Source organism: Drosophila mojavensis, unplaced genomic scaffold (assembly GCF_018153725.1).
Source record: "Drosophila mojavensis isolate 15081-1352.22 unplaced genomic scaffold, ASM1815372v1 contig_36, whole genome shotgun sequence".
Taxonomy (NCBI): domain Eukaryota; kingdom Metazoa; phylum Arthropoda; class Insecta; order Diptera; family Drosophilidae; genus Drosophila; species Drosophila mojavensis.
This window is the reverse complement of record NW_025318858.1, coordinates 18,441,555-18,459,020: the sequence shown is the minus strand read 5'-3', so window position 1 is coordinate 18,459,020 and position 17,466 is coordinate 18,441,555. Positions and strand designations below refer to the sequence as shown.

General features: G+C 37.4%; 2 protein-coding genes across 3 annotated transcripts; one reads left to right on the top strand and one right to left on the bottom strand.

The window, feature by feature from the left end:
• Window positions 1–1,762: 1,762 nt before the first annotated feature.
• LOC6577232 (dihydrolipoyllysine-residue acetyltransferase component of pyruvate dehydrogenase complex, mitochondrial) lies at window positions 1,763–5,448 on the top strand. 2 transcript variants are annotated; one of them, XM_002003165.4, is made up of 8 exons: window positions 1,763–1,852; window positions 1,924–2,165; window positions 2,548–2,735; window positions 2,820–3,245; window positions 3,366–3,577; window positions 4,291–4,639; window positions 4,703–4,805; window positions 4,870–5,448. In XM_002003165.4, exons 2-8 carry the CDS (start codon window positions 2,029–2,031, stop codon window positions 4,997–4,999), a joined length of 1,545 nt encoding a protein of 514 aa, XP_002003201.1. In that variant the 5' UTR covers window positions 1,763–1,852; window positions 1,924–2,028; the 3' UTR covers window positions 5,000–5,448. The 2 variants fall into 2 exon arrangements, with proteins under 2 accessions (XP_002003201.1, XP_015021054.1); XM_015165568.3 differs by having other exon boundaries at window positions 1,813–2,165; window positions 3,414–3,577.
• Window positions 5,449–7,071: 1,623 nt separating this feature from the next.
• On the bottom strand, window positions 7,072–10,665 carry LOC6577231 (alpha-tocopherol transfer protein-like). Its single transcript, XM_002003164.4, has 4 exons — window positions 10,511–10,665; window positions 10,044–10,342; window positions 7,510–7,971; window positions 7,072–7,376 (listed from the first exon to the last, which is right to left on the bottom strand). The coding sequence occupies exons 2-4, from the start codon at window positions 10,281–10,283 to the stop codon at window positions 7,194–7,196; spliced, it is 885 nt and encodes a 294-aa protein (XP_002003200.1). The 5' UTR covers window positions 10,284–10,342; window positions 10,511–10,665; the 3' UTR covers window positions 7,072–7,193.
• Between the last annotated feature and the right edge of the window lie 6,801 nt (window positions 10,666–17,466).

The following is a 17,466-nucleotide window of genomic DNA, read 5'->3' as shown; positions in this document are numbered from 1 at the left end:
TCTGTCTCTGCAGTTAGCTGTTAGCGTGTTGGTGTTAGTGCATATACATGCATATGTACGAGAGAATTCGCGAATGTAGTGAGGCACGTGTGTGCCTCGGCTGCGCCACAAAACTTGCCAGGCCGTATGTGCGCGTGTGCGAGAGTGTTTGTCGGTGATCACGCACGTACCGTTGCTGCGCTTAGTAACAGAAAGAGAGCGCGAGAGCAGCGAAACGCCGGTTCTTTTCTGTCGTTTCTCTCTCTATATCGAATTTTTCTTTTCAGCTTTGGTTTTTCTTTACAGCGTTTCAAATATAGAATATCAAGGGTCGGTCCCTGGCTGCGATTATGACAGCGACTAACTGTTGCTGCAAGCGAAAAAAATTTTACTTTCGCATTTTGCCTCCGATGACGTCACATCCGATTCGATGGAGTATGGACTATGTAGCCATAAGTACGTATCGATGTGTGTGTACTTGCGAACGTATGGTCAGGCAGAACGAGGTGTGTAATGAAGAAAAAACATATGACTAATTTCGTACTGTTATTGCATAAATCTGCGTCAAGCAGCAATTTCTCACAGGCTGCCATAAGAATGGCGAGGTTAAAGCGATGTCTGCGGCGCGACAAAGCTTCAGCTCAAAAAGCTTACACATAATAGGCCATACGTACATATGTATATATCTGCATATATACATGTACTCGTTTATGTGCGTGTGAGTTTGGAATGAAGTCATCGGCGTCGTCGCACGAACAGCCACACGTACAGAGAGATCGTTAACCTTAAAGCTCGACATGGACACAGCGCGCAAGGTCGTTTCCTGCGTGGCTTTAGGAGCAGCAGCAACAGCAGCAGCGGCAGCAGTTACTCCGAACCAGTTGGCAACATCTGTTGGCTGGGCTTATCTTGGTCCGCTGCGCCCGTCCGTCTTTTACCGTGCGCGCTAATCAGTGACCGGGGCTGGTTTCGATTATCTCACAGTCAGGTACCTGAAGTAGCGCGCGTGGTGGCTAGACGCATTCAACGCTCTGCTAGCAATTCTAGCATTCTACGCCAGATGGCAATCTACTTGTGTCTCCCCCATGTCTATTGTACTTCATCAGGTGCTCTGGTGTCAGTGGAAACCCGGCACATGTTGAAGTACACTCAATATGCGGTGATTTGCAGTTGCTGTTTCGGCCCGTGGAACCCCTAGAATATTATGTCTAAAAATGTAACTTTTGCAATAAATACTTAAAACAGAACTTGCAACTTGTTTTCCTTCTATCATATGTTTTTGCTACTTGCTGGTGGTACAGGTGGCAGCGCTGCGGTATGGAAATATTGCTTCGGGTTTTTTTTTATAAATACAATTGGTATCGAATTCTCAAGTGAAGTGTTATAAACATTTTGAAAATGAAAATGCAACAAATAGTATAAACAACTGTTAACTGGAAAATGGTTCTGTTAAGTACGCTTATTAAAAAGCATCTTTTCCACTGTAATTTCAGACATCGATAAACAGATGCACATTCATGTGTTTTTTCAATTGTTAAATAAGATTTATGGTGATCAAAATTAAATAAGAGAATAGTTGCTAGTGTCTTAGGAACTTCAAAATCTATATATTATATAGATGTATATAATATAGACGAATACAACAACTGCGTCTTGTCAATTTGTTCATCGATATCGACTGCACTCATGAGGAGCAAATATGTTTAGTGTGGAGTCATAGACATTTGTTAGGAATTCCTTAACAGATTTCTGTAAAATGGGCAGCGCATTTCTGATAAGAGTAAACAATCAATGTTAATCAGACAGCAGGGCTGCGTACAAAATCCAAAACAGAGTCGTCTTAGCAAGTTGTGACCTAGTGGCGTTGAATAAGGTCGGCTGGTGGTTTTGCGTTAAAAATTTTCGACTATAAATTCGACTTGTTTCTTTCCTCTAAATTATTAGAACCTATAGCATACTGCTCGATTCAATACGTTAGTAGCCAATAAGTAGTTTCGCGTTGAAGTTGAAGCGAAAATCAAAAACGTCGGCCCACATCCAATAAGGACAATGCTACGCACTATCGCTGCAACACGAAACGAATTGGGCGCCTTGCGACTCATCTTACTCCGAGCTCGACCGGTGCGATATGGTTCGAACTATGGAGTCCGGGCCTTGAGCACTGCTGGCCATCAGCTGCCAATCAGGTAAAAGGCTGCCTCAACTGTTGGTTGAGGTTAGAAAGTCTGTTGTGTAATATTGCATATGCAGCCCAGTGGGCGGGCTGTGAGGGGCGGCGGGTGCCAATTGCCAATTTCTGTATGTGTGTGCGCGCGCGTGCATCTGTACACATGTGTGCGTGCATCCAGTGCGTGACACTCAAATGAGCGCCGCATGATGATGACCCAAGCTAATCGCCACTGATAAGCACTTACCGTAAATGCTCAAACAACATTTCTGATTGGCATTTGCCAACAGCAAGCAATTGTTTACATTTCGTGTGCCTGTGTGTTATCGATAACAACAATCAGCTGACTGCCAGCTGTCAATCGATTCAAGCGAATTAACCCGAATCTGTCCTCGCCATAGGTCGTCACTGCATAGAAAACCGATCCTCAGTCGAAGCCATCTACTGCCGACATGGAGCTACAACTTTGCCCGCGCCTACGCCGATCTGCCGGATCATATACGCGTGCCGCTGCCAGCACTGTCACCAACCATGGACCGTGGCTCGATAGTGGGCTGGGAAAAGAAAGAAGGCGACAAGCTGAACGAGGGTATGTCGAACAGTTTACCATTATGAGTGATATAGTATTGATGGTATGATTTATATTTATTTATTTATTTTTACATTCATCCAGGTGATCTGCTGTGCGAAATTGAAACAGATAAAGCTACCATGGGTTTCGAGACGCCCGAGGAGGGCTATCTGGCCAAGATTGTGGTGCCTGGTGGGACAAAGGATGTGCCAGTTGGCAAGCTGGTGTGCATCATTGTTCCCGATGAGGGCAGCATTGCTGCTTTCAAGGATTTCGTTGACAGTGGTGGCCCCGCTGCGCCCGCAGCTGCCGCACCAGCACCCCCACCACCACCACCACCACCACCAGCAGCAGCTCCAGCTCCAGCAGCACCAGCCCCAGCCCCAGCCCCAGCTGCCGCACCATCACCACCACCAGCAGCCGCGCCAGCAGCAGCCCCCGCGCCGGCTGCAGCACCAAGCGGCGGTCGTGTCTACGCCAGCCCCATGGCCAAGAAGTTAGCGGAAACAAAACAGCTCCGTCTGCAAGGTTGTACACAATGAACCCAATTTGCCCACTGTGTGCATGCTTGCCTCATGCTCCACTAACCCAATCCAAATCTCTGCTCGTGCTGTTCTGTTCCGTTACTAATCCTGGCCTTTTGTACAGGCAAAGGTACCGGCGTCCATGGCTCACTTAAATCTGGTGATCTTGCAGCCGCACCGCCACCAAAGCCCGCACCCAAACCAGCCCCCAAGTCCGATGCGCGTTTCAAGGACATCCCATTGACGACGATGCGCTCAGTCATTGCCAAGCGACTGCTAGAGTCCAAGCAGAATCTGCCTCACTACTACGTAACCGTTCATTGCCAGGTGGACAAGGTGAGCGAAATACTAACGGTAGCATATACATAGATGTGGATAAGGACATGTGTGTAGGGACTCATTTTATTTTAGCTATTGATATTAAGTTATTTCAATACTTTCTATAGCTCAGTTATGTATGCTAGTCTAGATTGAAGGAGGAAATGAAACAACTAATGTTAGATATTGATTGTATATTTCTGATAGTTTATTTATATATACATTTATTTATATTAGTTAGACAGTATTTTTTTCTTAAATGCTCGTGAGATTTTTCGAATTTTGAATACCGTTCCCGATTTTTATAAAAATAGAGATTTTAGCTTAAAAGTTTGCTTAGCAATTTATAAACTTAATTTTAAAAGTTGATTTCAAAATTGAACCTGTGTTAAACCTGATTTTTAATAAGTTCCTTTCTTAAAAGTTTCATTTAAAACTTTTGTCTTTCAATTCAGTTTGAAGTAAACCTGAATTGTCTTTATTTATTACATTTATAAACTCAACTGCCTTTTAGCTAATTAAATTAAATTTGTTAATTATATTTGTTAGTTCAATTATTATGGCGCCACAGTATGCTTTCTTTGGATATGATCGTCTATTATTTAATTTTGAGTAAAATTCTTAGATTTTTGCTGTGGCACTAAGGCTTCACTAGGCCTATTCCTTTCTGTTTCTCATTGAGATATATTCCTAGAAGAAACCCTTATAAATATTATTTATCACATTTGTAGTTGATGAAGTTCCGCGCACACATAAATAAGAAGTACGAGAAGGAGGGCGCACGCGTCTCCGTCAACGATTTGATAATCAAGGCCGTGGCGACTGCCTGTCGCAAGGTGCCTGAAGCGAACTCCGCTTGGATGGACACGTTCATCCGGCAATACGAAGATGTGGATGTTTCTGTCGCAGTGTCGACCGATAAGGGACTCATCACGCCCATCATCTTTGGCGCTGACCGCAAGGGAGTGCTAGAAATCTCGAAGAATGTCAAGGAACTGGCAGGCAAGGCACGCGACAACAAGCTGCAGCCGCATGAATTCCAGGGCGGCACCATCTCCGTGTCCAATTTGGGCATGTTTGGTAAGCATGTGAATTAAATAAAATACTAAAGACGATATATTATAATGAATTTGTAATTTGCAGGTGTTAATCAATTCTGTGCCGTCATCAACCCTCCTCAATCCTGCATCTTAGCCATTGGCACAACAACGAAACAGCTTGTGTTGGATCCGGACAGCAACAAGGGGTACGTTTTTTGAAATAAATTTGATTATGGATGAGTTGCTAATCTTGTTCCATCTTGTTTCCAGTTTCAAGGAGGTGAACATGCTAACCGTCACGCTGAGCGCCGATCACAGAGTGGTCGATGGCGCTGTAGCCGCCGTTTGGCTCAAACATTTCAGAGATTTCGTGGAGGATCCGGCTGCAATGATAGTGTAAAAGACGCAACAGCTTACGATGTAATCCTACCCCACAGAGTGTGAGGAATAGTTCTGTTGTTCACTGTGTTTCATATTAGATACAAATATACAATATTTGATGTATTGTACAAATTTCAATTGGTTTGCTGCCCACGACCTGCGCTGTGCGTGTTTGGCCTCAAATTGGTACCCACTCAAGTCTTAGCGCTTTTAGAATATATATACATAAATAGTTTGGCCATGTGTAATATCGACATAGTGTTAACTAAATAATATTCTGTACATGATTTTACTCAATCTACAATATACACAAACACTTACACACATACACTTCTACGCTGAAAACATTGAAAATTTCGGTTAAAACAGACATACCCACAGGTCTAATTTTATAATAATTTTCATCTTTTGTTAATCATTAAACAACATTGATAAATCCAAAACTGTTAAATAAACAAAGCACATGTATTTAGACTGCTATTCTGAAATACCAACAAGGCGCTTCAATTTGAATCGAACGATTATATTCTATACGTGCTTTATTTTCGCTCTTTGGCCATGGGAAATGGTCTGTAAAATGCTTTGTCTTTAAAGGCTGTGCTCTATGCTCCTTCAACTGTTTTCTTTCGCGCTCTATATATATTATTTCAATATTTTATAATTGTAATCTATATAACATATAACATACAACATATATTATATTGTTTTCTTATCTCTAGTTAATAATTTGCCTTAAACATTTTGTACTTCTCTCTTAAGCAATTTCTGCTCTTTCTTTTTCATACTAATATATTTGTATATTTGCTTTATGTTTACTCATCTGAACAGTTTTAAAGTCGACAAAGTCATGAACTTGATTCATGATGCAGTTAAAGTTGCTGACATAGGCCCATACATTACGGAGTGTCACAAAAACTATAAGCAAACACACATATACACATATATATATACATATACAAATACATTTATACATAAATGCATATATATATATAAGCATACATTCATCATTTCTAACCATATTTATGGCCATTTTCTTTGACACTTAATATCTTTGAAATTTTGGAATCATAAACTAAATTTAGCTTATAATATTTCTCAGTCAAATTGAAGTTTGAATATTTAAAAATTATGGAAATGTAGGTTTTAAATAACTTTACGACTTCATGCAACTAGCTAGGGGTAGGGCTAGGTCTAGCTTTATCTATGGCAAATACTAGTCTATTCAATGTTGGGGTACACTACGTATTTACTTTTTAATGCTATCTATCTATCTATCTATCTGAACGACTGCTAAATTTACTTAACACAAAACAAGTAAGAGTGCTCTAGTCAAGGGTTAACTCTTTGAAGAACTGATATTCCAATAAGTCTAGACTTCTTTCCTGCATGCACAAGAAACCACACATTAACACACACATACATAAGCACGCGCTCTGCTAGCTGCGCTGATGCAGACTGCGCTCCTTGGGCTATATCAGGGGAACTTACAGACACGCAGACAGATGGAGCTAAATCGGCTCAGCTTGACCTGATCAGGAGTAAATATACGTTATGGGGACTACCTGTGGTAGTCTCCCACGCCTGCTCCTAAGCCTTGAAGACATCGTCTAGATATGAAAACTTGAATAGCTTTGAACCACCATGAACCTATCTTATCTATTTTATTTTTTATATTTTTTAAGACATGCAAACATTGCTGCAAGCACAAAAAGATATTGCTTCTGATTGGATCTATGAATCAAAATAAACTATGTTCGTAAATCATTCATTTAAAATGTGCATTCTTAGCTATGAAAAAATAATGAGCTCTAATAAATTTCAGATACATTTCTCTAATCTAGCTGTATTAGGAATTGTTGATATATTGTTTCATAAATGATTTCAACTTGTGTAAAAATTATTACCTACATTCCGGATCTAAATATTCTTTTAAAAGGGTTTCGACTAGCTTGTAAAATTAGCTCATTTCATGCTACAAAAAAATTAACATCAGATTAAGGTCAACACAGATGTGCCTTAACTCTACACAAGGTAACACTAGACCTATTTTATAGAACCATATTTCAACTCATTTTAATACACATTTGAGACTTGGGGGTTTTGGCATTATGTTAACTAATTTATTGTCAATTGCTAAGAACTAATCAAGAACATATTTATAAGTACAAGGATTAACTAAGGTTTGGACTGGCTGCCCAAGGACTCATAGAGCTCTACCACTGGGCGGGTCCCATCTCGCTCCAGGTGTTGACGTAGTCGGTCTGCTGCTCGAGGGCGGGGAACCAGTCAAGGCCGCCGTAGTCGATGGCTGGCTTGGTGCCCTTGTAGTTGGCTGGAAGCACCGAAGGGTCGAGGAACTTGTGCAGAGATTTCATGTCGCTGCCATGGAAGTGCATCTGAAATTGAAAGGAAAGAGGCAGATTAGTAAAGGTGAGAGATTAGAGAGAGAGAGAGAGAGATTGAGAGAGAGAGAGAGAGAGAGAGAGAGAGAGAGAGAGATTGAGAGAGAGAGGAGACTGCTCAACTTACGCGTTTGTTCAGCTTCTCCTTGATGAAGGGCTTGAAGAGCGTCCAGACCATGTTGAAGATGAAGGGTTGCTTGACAATGTGCACCTCCTTCATGCGCAGCGGCATGGCCTCCTGTATGAAGGTGAGCAGACGCTTGGAGAAGCTGGGCGACAGCGCCTTCACCTGCTTCATGGCCAGGCCATCAAAGTCCATGATGCAGACGACTCCGCGCACCTGTGTCTCCTCCTCCAGCTGGGCGGCAATGTGCACCACGTACAGCATGCGGAACATCTCATCGCTGGGTATCAGATTGGGATCCCAGAGCTTGCCGCAGTTGACGATGAGCACGCGTCGGCCCTTCTGGTCGCAGTTCTTTAGCACATTGATGACGCTGCCCTTGACGAAGCGCTCCTGCACATCCTTCACCTGCAGGCCGTGCACCAGAGCTTTGTTCTCCTTGCGGAAGCTAGCAACGTTTTTCATCTGCAAGAAGAAGAAGAACAACAACAGGTGTCTAATCAATCAAGCTGGCCCGATAGCAAACGTCTTTCGCATTGACCATTGAACGGCCATAAACACCGTGGCTCTGATAAGACGTGGGTGTCGGGCGGTTTACAACGGAATGTAGAGCCTAGCGCCACGTCATGGTCAGCAGCCGCGCATGCATTATGTATGCTAGACCACAAATATATATACATACATACATACATACATACATATGTATATACGCATGTATGTAAAATAGGAATACTTTTTAGCTGCTTATCGCTCGTGTTTAATTTTTTTCTGCTTATGTCAGCGGGTTCAAATCGTATCAATGCGAGAATCAACATAGATGACGTACATTCCAAGAGCTTAGCTTGCATAGCGACAAGTGGAGCAATTCCTTGACTAGGACTCGGGCATAAAGACTTGCTCATGAAATGTGTAACAGAAGGAGCCACATGATATATATGATATGATGTGATACATGACCATAAGTTCATCTACCTATTTTAATTTTTAGGGAATAAACGCTATGTAATCCTTATCTTTAAACAAATTTCCCGACTTTTAGATATATAGGTAAAGCTATCAACTGAGGAGTAAATTCACTATTTATTTAAACACAGGTAAAATTCAATTTTTATGTTAGAAAATATTTAGCCATCTTTTCATCTATCCACTCAGGAATTCACGCTTTATTTTATAGTTTTAAATGTGCATAAATAATTCGAATCGTGTATAAACATATAGTTTGAGAGTTTCGTTCATATTCCATATCTGTGATTAAACAATCCTTATCAGCATCCATATATTTATATATTACATAAGGCTTTAGTCATAAAAACTTGATACACCTAAAAGAGTATTCTCTAATTCTTAGTTAATTTCATTTGATTTTCATTTTCTTTTTTCATTTTTTTTTCGAGTCAGCTAAGGAGCTCAATTTTCGCTCAGATTACACAGAGCTGAGGTTGTAGACCCCGCTTTGTACTCCGAGCTGTCTTATGGCGGGTCAAAAGGTATATCAGCCCAGCCTAGCTCAACACTGATAACGCGATCCTTAGTTGTGTTCTGAGCTCGATTGCTGATGCGAATCGGATGTTGTTAATCATTAACTGATATGTGGGTGGGGTTGGAGTTCAATTTGTGAACTAGATTGATTGTGTAATATGTAGATTGTATTGATTGCACATTTTAAAAAGTATTAATAAATTTATTTTAGAAACTAAGGTTTAGCTGAAGAAATACAAAATAAGAAATTTTTACTATTTTCTATCATATATATTTACTCTATATATGTACTTTATTTAGTTTTATTTGTAATTTTTAAAATTATTTTATAGGATATTTATTAATGTTTGGCGAAGTTTTGAAGTATGGGGGATTCATGGGATTTTTATTTAATTAGAAATTAGTAAAAAAAAATATTTATAATCTATTTATTTAGGAATTTAGTAAATCTGTGGCATTTGTGGGCCTGTTTGATATTAGATATGGGAAGTTTGCATATCATAGCTGAGTCATATGCATTTCAAACGTGAATCGTATATATTTCAGCTGTGGATTATATGTGCACTATGTGTGTATCGCGTGTGGATCATAATTCTATGTATATCAAGTTATTCGCTTGCGAATTATATATAATATACATTACACACATATAATTCGCATGTGATATAAATTTGATACACATATGAAGAGATGATACATATCACTTGGGAACAGAATATGGAGCATACGCATAACATTTGCATAGCATATGCAGATCCTGTTTGGATACTTATTGATACAATTTCTGTGAATTGCAAAAACTTAGAGGATTTGTTGTCAAATATTTTCACATTTAAATTCACACATTATGGAACACACCATTTGACAATTATAAGTAATTTCTATTTGAACACTAAAATGGTCACTGATTCTATGTGGAACTTGGAAACTTAGATCCAATTGGTTTCCATTTCAATTAGGCTTAGAATCTTTTTCTATTTCATTATCATTTCCTGAGCCACTTTTATAATTTGTATAGAAATCCAACTGCTAAATAGTTTCAGAATTGGAATACGCACCTTTTCTAATGCGCTCTCCGGATAGAAATGGCAGACACGCAGGAAGATCAAGAGGAAGGCATCGTCGTCCTTGTAGTTGAGCTCTGGCGTTGCCTTGAGCAATTCGCGCAGTTTCTGAAGTGACTCAGCTCTCAGCTCATCGGTTTCCCGCAGCTCGGCACGAGCGATCTCCATGGTATCCGGCTTCATGTAGCCGATGCGCAGATGGAATGCCTCCTCGCTGATGTCCACGTTGGCCATTTTGAGTGTGTGTGGGTGGAATGTGTATGTGTTGGTTGTTTATTTGCTATCCGGGTAGCCTGCGTGTTTCAAAATGCATTTCAATTAGTTTTGGAGCACGGAACAATTTGCTAACTACACTTTGTATGGTTAATTTAAATAGTGAGCAGAAAAAATTAGCCCAAAACGCAATCCGCGCTTTCGATGTTGACAGTAATTTTCAGTAATAAGTCATGCCTCGTATTTACCTATGGGCGTGAAATATTCAACAACGAACGCGACGTTACTTTTTGTTTTGTTTTGTATTTTACTTTTGTTCTGTTATTGTTGATGTTTTAACGGAATGGAATCGCGTTCTGGTTCTGCTTCCTCGCGACTCGTGTGTTTTATACCAACTGAATTTTGCTTTTGAAAAACCCTTGCGAGTTAACGTTTACTTCTCTATATGTTTCATATGTATGGGTGTGTGTGAGTGTGAGTGTATAGTCATATATAGCTTCGCAGCGACGATCGACACAAGCGGCTATCGCAAATACAAACACAAATACAATTACGAAGACAGCGTCCGATCCGTTGCTGTCGCAGCTGACGTCGTCGTCGCCGCTATAGTTGACTGCGACGTCGACGTCAAAGTCTTGAGCATAACTCGAGGTGCTTCAATTTCAGATTAGGAAAATCTCAATCGAAATTTATTTTATGCAGGGAGATACATATATAAATGTATGTGTATTGGGCTTCGATAGTTAGTCAACCTGCAGCGCTTATCGCGGGCCACACCTCCATGGCAAGCTGTCACTCACGTATTGCTCTCGCCCTCGACAAAGGGCAAACACTTGTCATTTCGCGATCATCGCTGTGGAGCAGTGTGATCATTGACCTGGCTTGGATTTAGCACATGTTGTCAGTCCTGAACTTTAGCCTAGCCCCGCCCCGGCCCGGTCCATCCCTTCCCGCTTCGTTCGAGGTCTCAACTGTGACAAGTTGACCAAAAACAAAGGCCACGCTCGTAGGAGATGCCAACTCGCTGGTCATGGAAACAACATGGATACTTACTGTTTCTCCAGCGAGTAAAGTCCAAGTTAAACACAATGTCTTTAGCTGATAGCACAGCGCCGAAAATTTCAGCTATTATCGCTGTGTTTATTATTTTCATTTTTATGTTCAATTGACAGGCAGCTAGTGCACCCGCGCCGCGCCCGCTTGCATTCTGTCTAGATAGTCCTTATCAATATCGACAAGTGTCTTAGCAGCGACGCCGGCGTCGGTGGCGCTGTTGGCGGCGCAGTCGACTGCTAAGGCGGCAGCCAAAACAACGATAAAAAAAAAAAAAAAAATTGTAGTATCTCCGTATTTCTAATAATACTCTATATTGGGATACAATTGAAATATCATGGAGTTTGTTAGAGCAGATTTGGAGTTCATTCAAGATGTTTTGTTTGTCAATAAATTTTTACTACTGTACCATCTTAAATTATGATAAACTGTTAATAAATTGATATCAAGGAACTTAAACAGCTGAAAGAAATAATCTCATGGGCGAAATATTTTATTTTATAGAGTTCTGACTGATTGGTTACATTTAATTATTAAATACTTAAAATATATTCACAAATTAAAAATTAATACACATTTTGTTTATTATTTTAAATTTAATTATTATTATAGCTAATTGCTGTAATTAAATTAGAAATTACCCACAAAAGTATGTTTGAGCATTGAATAAAAAAATACTAATAATAATATATTGTTTCAATTATTAAATAGATTGTTTGTGATATTTTAATAGTAAGTAGTAATTGTACAAGTATTTTTTTATTTGTATTTTTATTTCCTATACAATTTTTTTTGCTTTTAAAATAAAAAAAGGTTACAAATGCTAAAAATAAATTTTGCAAATAATAAAAATAAATATATACATATTTCCTACAATACTATATTTTGCATATATACAATATTATATATGATATTATTTTTAAAAATATAATATCTCGGCGTAATGTATAATTATTTAAATAACAGAACTTAAACAGCACAACTGTTATGAAGTCAGCATTAGTCGATGTACTTTTGCTTTATTCATAAGCAACCTGAAACGACAGCTATAATTTTTTTAAATTTTATTTTATTTTATTTTTTTGAGATCATAAAAATGACTTTATGGAGAGAATAGGTTCTACAATCTATCTACTACTTGAAGTGAATTGGAGTTGAAATTAAGCAATATGAATACTAAACATCTTTTTAAGGGTACCTCTTCAGGGTATCCCTTTTCCAGTAGCATAAATTTGTTTTCGATTGACATTTTATAAAACAACGAAGCAGCAGAGCCTACTACTACTCACAATTCCACAGGGTAGCTCTTAGGTCAGTTGCATTGAGTTATGGTGACAGCATGCATGCACTTGGACAGAAGATAAACTCCACACAAGTACCAATTGATTTCGTATGATTGCAAATCGCTGGCTGGTTTGCTTCAGCATATCGAATTTATCAGGTACCGTGAAACAGTTGTTCCCTGTTGTCGTCGTTATTGGGGCAATTTCATGCTTTTGAAAACAGCGAAACATTGCCGTTCGTTATCTTTGTTAATTTCTTCGTGCTCTTTTTTATTTTTATTTATTATTTTTTATTGAGCTTGCCAAGCTCGTGGCAACGTGCGCCTTTGTGCTCGGAAACAACTAATACCTAAGGAAACTAAAGATTTCGTTAACCCATGCACACCATATGACATACACAAACATACAATGTATAGTATGTATATAATATAAATGGATTCGCGCATTCTGTTACTGTAGTCATAGGGCAAAGTCTTTGCACTTGATTCGATTTGTTGTCATCGAGTTCGACACTCGCGTCGTTGTAAGCTTTGAAGTTGTTTTTGCTTCTGTCTTTGTTTTATAATATTGCTCAAGTATTTGTTGTTGTTTCTGTTGTTGTATTTTTTGTTTAGTTGCCGAGTGTGTTAAATATATTGTTGTTGCCATTGTTACTGACGCGTTATCGAACTTCTGTTTTTGCGTTTGCTAATGAGCATTTAAACATGTTAAAAGATAACACACATTCAAACAACTCATATTGTATGGGCTCGAATAATATACAGAAATATTTCTATAATATATTATATTTTACTGCATTAATTGCAATCGATTCACGCTTTCAGAACTGACTAAGCTTCGGCTGCTCAGGGCTGCCTTATCTGCGATGCAACTTCGAGGCGCCAAAGTCTAAGTTTCTACATTTATTATATATGTATAAGAAAACAAATCAAATGAAATTAAGAATATAATTATTTTAAATTATTTTTCGTTTATTTTTTTTCCTTTTTTAATATTAATAGTCAATAAATATTACATTTTAAAATACCCTGAAATATCATCAAATAGAAATAAATAAAATCGTTTTTCAGAAATGTTGCATTATAAATATAATAACTATATTTAATAAAAAAAAAAAATAATAATAATAATAGCAAAAAATATGAATATTATTATATAAAATAATTAAAAAATATATATTTCTAAATAAATAATATAATAATATTCATAACAATAAAAAATATTCACAAATTAAATAAAATAAAATTATATTTAATTTACTTATAAATAGTTTCCACATATTTGATATATCTATATATTTTTTGTACACTCAACTAACGCATATAAATGAACGATTTGCAACATTCCAAGAACTAAATAAAAAACAAAAATTGCTAGAGTATTGTGTGTGTCAAGGTTTGGATATATTTGCACAACATAAGTGCTTTAAAATTGATGGCGAGAATGTCAAAGTGTTCGCAGTTCGCAGAGGCTGACTAGGAAGCATAGAATGAATCTATTTTAGTGCGCACTATCAAAAACGGCATATTTTACACAACCTAAGCGGGTGCTCCAATTTAGATAAGCGAGCAAACTATGCCAAGCACAAACGCTGTTCCGCATTACGTGTTCCAGAAAGCGCGCAGCGCCTTAGAAGTATTTGTTGTGGCTTGCACTTTGCACAGCTCGGCGATTTGTTCCATTCATAAAGGGAAACAGTCGCCGGCAATTAAGTTCTTCAGCTTCACAATAAAAAGTATATTTGCGAAATCGTATGATGTACTTTGGATACACATCGCGACTTTCGATTCGATCAAGCGATAATGAGACGGTATAAGAAAGTGTAGAGCATACTTATAAATTACAAATGTAGCGTAAGTACTTGATGACTTGTCAATGTGGAAATTAAAGCAAGTGGACGCTCACCGGGTAAACTTTGACTCATGACGCCATCGAGAATCTTTAAACAAAAGCAAAGTTTTGAATGCTCTGTGACCCAAGCACTGTAAAACTGAACGTCTTGAAATATATTCAACTGGCAACAGGTGCTTAACCACTCAAACCAAGTATAAGTGAGTCATATCTGAGCTGGGCCGAAGGGCTAAAGTTTTTTTTAGGGCATTACTGATTGGGAAATGAATGTATTTGTATTTTGCGAAAGTGTTTGGCTTTGCCAATTGAGATTGAACAATTGATTGACGGAATAAAAGACGGACTGTCTGTTTGCCTGGCGGACTGTAAGGCTGACACGCTGACTGATTGATTGTTTGACTGACTGAAAAAGTGACTAACTGATTTATTAATGATGAAAACGTTTGATTGACTGAAAGAGCATTCTGCTTGATTGATCTATCAATTGATTGACTGACCGATTGATTGATTGTATAGCCAACTGATTGACTGTTAGGCTGTATTATGATTGATTGGCTAGCTGACTTAATGAATATTTAATTAATTGCTTCATTTGCTAGGTGATTGATTGGTTAGCTGGTTGATTGACTGATCGATTGATTGACTGAAAGTGTGAATGACCTCTTGAATGTCTGATTTATTTAGTGACTGATTGTCTGATAGACTTATAATTAACTGAAATACTGACTGATTGATGTCAGAGTTTTAAATTTGCTTTTGATGAAGTTTGTTTGAGTTGCAAATTTCTGCAATTGGATGGCATAATAAGTAGTTTCACGAAATAAAAGTAATACTGTTGTTCACTTTTTAAATAATATATCTACTATGCCAATCAGCGATTGCAAAAAATCCTCTTGGACGTGTGAGCATAAAAATTTCGGAAAATGAATATACATATACGTGCACATATATAGGCAGGAGTATGTACATTTATTTTTGCGTTATCTTCTGCGATACGCTAATCAAGTTACTTACTTGCTTTTTGATAACTGCCAAATAAATAAGCGTGTATTACAACAAAGCAGACTACTCGGTGTTTCTCATAAATTATACTTTCAACTTTTATTTCTGTTTCTTATCTTTCAGTAAGGAATTTAATGGAACGATATTCTCTATTTCTGCACTCTCTCTCTCTCTCCCTCTCTCTCTCTCTTTAGTGTTAGTTATATTCTTATTTAAATTTATTTAGTTACAAGAGATCAAATAAATGTTTATTGTAAAAAAAAAAAAAAAAAAAAAAAAAAAAAAAACAAAACAAAAAAACAGTATTTCATAAGAAATCAAACGATGTTTGCTCATATTTTGACTAAATTATATTTGGACTTTGAACAAATTTAAATAAACAATTTGTTCAATATGCTATGAATATAAAAAAAAATCTTGATGAATTTATTACATTATTGAAAAACCAATGGAAATATAAATATTTGTAAGTAATATTAGTATTTTGACGGAATTGTGTAGTTAACAATTTGGAGCTTGACCTTAACAAGGTCAAACAGATGAACAGTCGCAGTAATCAGAAACCTTTTTGCTTGACAAATTCATACATGAAATAAAACTATGCTAAGGTCGCTCACGTAAAATTTACATAAAAATTAACTTTTATATGCAATGATTTATTAACTTAAATTGTGGCCTGCTACAATTTTACAAAGATCTCCTGAGCATGATATGTAGACAGTGCGTATGCGTAATATAATGCAAATTATAAAAAATTTCCGGAAAATTTTCTGCAATTATCGTTTACACAGTTTGATTCGTAATCAATTAACAAGCCATTAGGTCTATCTTTATGATTTAATTTCTGTGAACATTTTTTGTTTTTGTTTTTTTTTTTTTTAATATATTTATGGCAACAACAATTTAGATAAGTGACAAGTTAAAAGCCAGCTGATAAGCAGTTTAAAATATAAGCAGTTTAGTATAATATTTTACCTTTTTGCCAGTATTGCATAATTGAAAAATTGCAGAATTGCAGAAGAAGAACAAAAGCGTTGAACTTCAACCAAATGCCCCTGGGGCAAGCCATTGAAAGTGAAGAAAGGTAAGAATTTCATATATTTTAATGCCATACTAAGCAGCTGGGTGTATGACACAGCCCCTCCACAGTCAACTTCACTTATCAGCAATTACCAAAACTGGTTTGGACTCGCCAAAGTCCACGGTAGATGGCCCCCCCGTGGTAGCTGAAGTTTATTGAAAGATTTAACACGGCCGATAGCCGATAGCGCCGATAGCGTTGGCTTGGCCAACGAATAATTGCGCCGAGTTTATTGTTTTTATTAGCAAGCCAACAAAATAAAAGCAAAGCCAAGCAAACGCGAAGCAAAGGCAAAGCAAGCCAAACAAGCAAAGTAAAACCTTAAGTAAAGTACTTCTTCATTTGTTTAACATATATAAAAGTAATTTTAAATGCTTTATCTGAAATTTAATTTGTATTTATTGCAACAATAATTGTATTAATTTTTAAAATTTCAATTTAATGATAATGATGAATGAATGAATAATAATTATAATATGTCGTACATGATTTAAATATAAATAAATAAAAAAGATAAAATTTAATTAAAATAATTATATTTATGATAAATATACATATTAAATATTTTATTTTTATAAAAAAATATTAAATAAATTTATTTTTCCTTCCCATGCGCTACAAATTAAATTTCAAATGTCAAAAACTGCAACCGCAGAAAATACAAAAAAGAAAAAAAAATACTGCTAAACTTAGCTAAAGCAAACCGAAACCAAGACACAAGCAAAAAGCCCTCAGTCAAACTTGAAAAAGCTTGCGCATATTTGTACTTGAAGGCAAAGCTTTGCCTTGAACAAGTTGGCAGCGCCGCACAGAGAGCGCACAATCAAGCAAGCGAAGCTTTTTATCGTCATTATCGAAGTATCGCAGCTGCTGTTGCTGCTGTTGTTGTTGTATGTATCTCTTGTTGTGTTTTCTGCTGCTGTTCGCTTCTTTT